This window comes from Pezoporus wallicus, unplaced genomic scaffold (genome assembly GCF_028554395.1).
Source record: "Pezoporus wallicus isolate ANWC-B61680 ecotype Strahan unplaced genomic scaffold, APGP_CSIRO_Pwel_v1 contig_7796, whole genome shotgun sequence".
Lineage (NCBI taxonomy): Eukaryota > Metazoa > Chordata > Aves > Psittaciformes > Psittacidae > Pezoporus > Pezoporus wallicus.
This window is the reverse complement of record NW_026640367.1, coordinates 22570-28262: the sequence shown is the minus strand read 5'-3', so window position 1 is coordinate 28262 and position 5693 is coordinate 22570. Positions and strand designations below refer to the sequence as shown.

The 5693-nt window shown below is 61.4% G+C and overlaps 1 protein-coding gene across 1 annotated transcript; it reads left to right on the top strand.

Moving 5' to 3' along the window:
- The first annotated feature begins 444 nt into the window (after positions 1 to 444).
- On the top strand, positions 445 to 5171 carry LOC130604392 (uncharacterized). The gene is given in 16 exon segments (XM_057418896.1): positions 445 to 650; positions 753 to 776; positions 778 to 810; positions 923 to 955; positions 1276 to 1300; positions 1478 to 1598; positions 1688 to 1826; positions 2343 to 2424; positions 2515 to 2660; positions 3377 to 3521; positions 3926 to 4006; positions 4090 to 4193; positions 4268 to 4320; positions 4525 to 4653; positions 4713 to 4827; positions 4916 to 5171. Coding segments are annotated over 16 exon segments (1611 nt in total). The 3' UTR covers positions 5091 to 5171.
- The last annotated feature ends 522 nt before the right edge of the window (positions 5172 to 5693 follow it).

Here is a 5693-nt window from a genome sequence, read left to right as displayed (position 1 = left end):
GGGGGGCAATGTGGGTAAAGGGGGGGTCTCGGGGTCTCGAGCTCTGCCCCCTGCATCCTGGTACTGGAGCTGCTGCTGCTTCCCCCTCCAAGGGACTCGTAAAGAGACCCCCCCTCCATGGTCAGACGCTGCAGGGACCCATAGAGACCCCATAGAGAGACCCATAGAGACCAAACAGAGAGACTCATAGAGACCATATAGATCCACAGCCCACAGAGGCTCATAGAGACCCCATAGAGACTCATAGAGACCCATAGAGATCCATAGACCCCATAGAGTCCCTTTACGGTGGCGCCCAGCCGGGACTACTACTCCCATCATGCAGCGCGGCACCCATTGAGCCCTGTTATGGCGGCGCCCAGTTATGACTACAACTCCCATCATACCCTGCGGCTCCCATAGAACACCATTATACAGACGCCAGGCGGTACTACGACTCCCATCATGCCGCGCGGCAACCCGAGAGCACCACGAGGGCGTCGCCCAGCCTGGACTACAACTCCCATGATGCAGTGCGACACCCCTACAGCACCACTAAGGCACTGCCCGGCTTGGACTACAACTCCCGTCGTGCCGCGCGGCGCTCCCAGCGCGCCAATTTCGCCCATCATGGCGGAGCTGGAGCTCCCCTCCGATCCCGACCTGCGCAGGTTGGAGCCCGCGGGACCCCCCAGTGGGGGCTTTTGGGGTCCTGGGGGGGTTGGGGTGCTCCTGACCCCCTCTCTTTGTCTCCCCCCCCCTCCGACCTCCAGGCTGTGCACGGGGCCCTGTGCCCCGGGAGTACATCATGGGCCACGTGCGGCACCCGCGGTGAGGGGGGCACCCCAACATCTGGGGGGAGGAACTGCAACATCTGGAGGGACCCCAAACCTCGGATCGGTCCCTAAAATACATGGCGGGGGGGGGGGGGGTGTTCCTATAGGAATGTGAAGAAGATCAAAGGGAACCTGCTGTGGTATCCGCTGCACCCAAAAAAGGGGGGGGGACCCAAAGCTGCCCCCTCTGGGGACCCCCAAGCTCCTTGGAGAGCCTCCAAAACCCCTCCAAAATTGCATTGGGATCCCAAGACCCACCCCAGCACCCCCCAGTTCCCCCTGTGACCCCCCCAACCTCTTTTCTCCTCCCAAATCCATGCACAGGAGCCCCAAATTCCTTTAGGACAACTCCAAATCCCATTGGGATCCCCAGGAACCCCCAATTCCCTCCCATGACACCCCCACCGACCCCCCCCAACTCCTCCTTTAACCCCCGTTTCCTCCTTAACTCGGGGCTCAGGTACTGGCACCTCGAGGAGATTCAGGTTTGGGGGGGGGAGGGTTTGGGGGGGGCTCTATGGGGTTTTGGGGAGTCCCAGAGGGATGGGGGGGGGCAAGATTTGGGCGGGGGTGCAAATTTGAGGGGTGGTGGAGGGAGAAAAAATGGGGCTTAAGGATAGGGGGGGTGGTGTCCTCAGGTGACCTTTGGTGTCTCTCCCCAGCGAGGGGCGGGGTCAAGCACGCCTTATATGGAAGTGCATGAGGCCTTGGAGCAGGTGAGGGCGGAGCTTAAAGTGATGGGCGGGGCCGTGGGCGAGGCCGGGGCAGCGGTGCTGGAGCTGGGTGAGTTCATTGGGGGGTGGGGTGGGGGGTAAGGAGGCGGGGCTACCGGTCACCTGACCTGAGGATCTGCCCCCTTCGTTTCCTTGTAGAAGAGGCACTGGGGGCGGAGCTTAACGTACAGGGGGCGGAGCGTCGCCGGGGGGAGGAGCTTCACGCCCTGGGGGCGGAGGCGGCGCAGGAGGGGCTGCGGCTGCGGAGGGAGCGGGCCCAGATAAGCTCCGCCCACCCGTAAGCGAGGAGTGGGCGGGGCTTCCCCATGGGTATCCCAATGGGGGCGGGGGGCAGCATTCCCATGATGCTCTGCGCTTGCAGGGAGCCGGGGCCAAAGGTGGGACTAACGTCGAAATTGGCGGTAAGAAGGGGCGGGGCTTATTGGGAAGGAGGAGGGGCTTATGGACGGGGGAGGGGTCTGAGCGTGGCCACGCCCCCATTGCCCCCCCCCTCCCAGGCCGTGTGCAAGCTGCGGGAGGAGGCCCTGGAGGAGCTTATGAGGGGTGGGGCTTAGGGGGAGGAGCTTAGGAGAGGGGAGGGACTTAAGAAATGGGGCTTTGGGAGGGGGTGGAGCTTGGGGAAGGGGCAGAGCCAGTGGGCTGCTGGGGGTGCGGCTTAAAGGGGGCAGGACTTCCCTTATAAGGTTCTGAGGGTGTGGCCCCAGCACTAGGGAAGGGGCGGGGCTACCGGTGGGTGGAGCCAACAGAGGGGCGGGGTTGCGTCCTCCCCCCATTCCCCGTTGTTCCATTGCAGGAAGGGGTACCCCAAAATCAGCCCTGACCTTGACCCCAACCCTGACCCTGATGCTCAGCCCCATATGAAGACCCTCATCCAGGTAAATGGGGGGACTTGAGGGGCACATTTGGGGGTGCTTTAGGGCTCGGAGCTCCCCATTGATGTGGGTTCCCCCCTTTGCACCTCCCAGGACTGCTGGGTGGATGTGGGGGGACTCTGGGACCTCATCCACTCCTTGGCCTCCCGCCTGTCCCCCCTGAGGCTCCGGCTCCTCCAGCTGCAGGAGGAGATCCAGCAGCACCTGGAGGGGGACCCCAAAGCCCAGCAGGCTGCCAGGTAAAACCCTGCACCCCAAAACACCTCCCTGAACCCCAAAACCACCCCTCTGCACCCCAAAACACCCACTTGCACTCCAAAACCATTCCCCCTGCACCCCAAAGCACACCCCCTGCATCTGAAAACACCCCCTCTGCACCCCAAAACCATCCCCCCTGCACCCCAAAACAATCCACTACATTTCAAACCATCTCCCCTGCACCCCAAAACCTTATCCCCTGCACCTCAAAACACACCCCCTGCACCCTAAAACCACCCCCATGCACCCCAGAACCCACACGGCACCGCAAAACAACCCCCCTGCACCCCAAAACCTCCCTATGGAGTCCCTCATGCACCCAAAACCCTCTCAAGGACCCCCTGAATGCGTCCTGCAGCCCGGTTTCCCCCCCTGCACCCCAAAACTGCCCCTGGGCCCTCCCCCATGACCTTTTCCTCCCCACTCCTGAACCTCAGAACCCTTTAGGGATCCTCTCTGTACTTTAAACCCCACTGGGTTTCCTTCTGAAAGTGGGTGCTGGGCTCATAGGGGTCCTCAAAGCCCCCCCAGATTCTCCCTAAACCCAGTGCTGGGACCTTTTGGGGTGCCCCCAATCCCTCCATGGTCCCTGCAGTCCTTTTATGGTCCCGTCCCCCCCCCAAAAAGGGTTCTTGAACCCCTTTGGGCCTCCCAAACTCCCCTCAACGTTTGGCTTTGGGGCCCCATTGCCCCCCAGGTTGATGCTGGAGGCCGCAGGGCTCTCAGGGGCTCGGGAGGCCCTGATCCAGCAGATCCAGGAGCTACGGGGCAGCCCCATGGACTCCCCAGAAGCTGCCCTGGGGCCACTGAGGAGGCAGCTGCAGGAGGGGAAGCAGCGGCTGGTGGGTGCCAACGGGGGAATGTGGGGATTTGGGGGGGGTCCTGATGGGCTTGGGGGGGTCTGGGGGGTGGAATTTGATGGTTATGGGGAGGGGTTGGGGTCCCTAAAGGGTCCCAGCACCACTTTTGGGGAGGGATGAGGGATATTTGGGGGTCCTGAAGGGGGATTTTGGGTCTATAGGAGATGATATGGAGGAGTTTGGGGCTTTAGGGGGGATTTTGGGGATTCAGCATTGCTGGGAGGGGGATCTGGGGTTCTGGATTGGTTTGGGGTGAAGGGAGAGGTTTTGGGGAGAAATATGGGGTGATATTTAAGGTGTTTGGGGGTCTTGAGGGGGTATTTGGGTCCCTCCCATGGCTTTGGGGTCCCTCATTTCCTTGTGTCCCCCCTCCCCACCCCTTCCAGTCCCGCCGCTGGATCCAGCTCCGGGCTCTGGCCCCATCCAATGAGAAGCTCCGGGCGCAGCTGTGCCCCCTGCAGGCCCAGGTGAGGAACGAGGGGGAGGGAAGTGGGGCGGGGCTTAATGATGAGTGGGCGAGGCCTCAGAGCTTTGGCCACGCCCCTTTCAGGCCCGAGGAGCTGTGCGGCTCCCCCCAGGGCTGCAGGGGGAAGGGCAGCGGCTGCAGGAAGCGCTGAGCATGCTGGGAAAGGAGAGGGTGCCCCTCCCCCCGAGGTGAGTGAATTGGGGGAGGGGAGGGTGGGGGGGAGGGGGGAAGGGCTGTGCTGACCCCTCCATTCTCCCTCTAGCCCCGCCCACAGCCCACTGCAGCCAATCAGACGTGCCCTAGGAATGGCAGAGAGTGAGGTGGGGGAGGGGCCATAAAGGGGGAGGGGAATTGGAAGGAGGGGCCATAGAGGGGGCAGGGGTCATAAACAGGGGGAAGGCCATAAAGGGGGAAGGGCAATGCGAGAAGGGGACTTAAAGGAGGGCGGGGCAATGGAAGGAGGGGACATAGAGGGGGGAGGGGCAATGGGGCCGTTGCTCAGGGGTGTTTGTGCCTCAGCCCCCACAGGGGCGCTGTTCCTGGCGGCAGAGCTGCGGGGGGAGCTGGAACAGCTGCAGGGGGCGAGGTCAGCGCAAGGGGCGTGGTCAGCGCAAGGGGCGGGACCCTGGAAGCCCCGCCCACCCCGCGGTGAGTGAAGGAGATGGGGGGGTGAGGGTGTGGCCTGGGCTGACACCGCCCCTTTGCAGCCCCTGCGGGGGGCGTGGCCATGGCCAAGCTCCTCCCCCAGATGCAGGCGCTGTCCATTCGGGTCCAGCAGTGCCTCGAGGGCTGGCCCCTCCTCCAGGACGTCATCACCCAATGGTGAGGCGGCGAGGTTGGGTCTGTGAGAGGCCACGCCCACCATGTGTGATGTCACATCCCCCCTTCCCCCCTCCTTTGTCTCCCATAGGTGGGAGCAGCCGGCTCAGTGGATACCAGCCACGCCCCCCAGCAACATCCCCTTCTCCCATTGGCTGAAGTGCTGGTCCCAGGCCACCTGTGCCCTGAACTTGCACCACCCACTCCCCTTAGCCCCGCCCACCAGCGACGAGGAAGGGTGTGACCAGAGCAAGCCCCACCCCTGAGCCTCGGTTTCATCAGATGCTCCTATTGGATGGGGTGCAGGAGGCGGGGCTTGGAGGAGGGCGGGGCCACAAGGCTGAGGTCCTGGAAGCGGAATAGAGTAGGTCCTATAGAAATAAAGCAGTAAATAAAGCAGGTCCTGTGTTAATTATATGTAAATGAGGTTGCGAGTAGGACCTACAATAAGGGCCCATAAATGAAGTAGGTCCTGTCCCAATACCCTGTCAATAGAGCAGATCCGACAGCAACCGTACATAAAATAGGTCCTACGTTAATAAATGAGTAAATACAGGAGGTCCTGGCACAGCACCATGTAAATACAGGAGGTCCTACAGTAAGAACGTGCAAATAGGAGTGGCTCTATGTTAATGACATGTAAATAAAGCAGGTCCTCCACTAAAAGGACACAAATTAAGTAGGCCCTACATTAATAACATGTAAATAAGGAAGGATCTATTCTAGTAACATGTAAATAAGGTCAGCCCTACATGAAGTGCGTGTGAATAAAGCAGGTCCTACGCTAATTGCATGTAAATAAGGGGGGGTAACGATGGTGGGATGAGAACTGGGGAGGGATGGAGGGAGAGGGGGAGAAATGGCAGGAA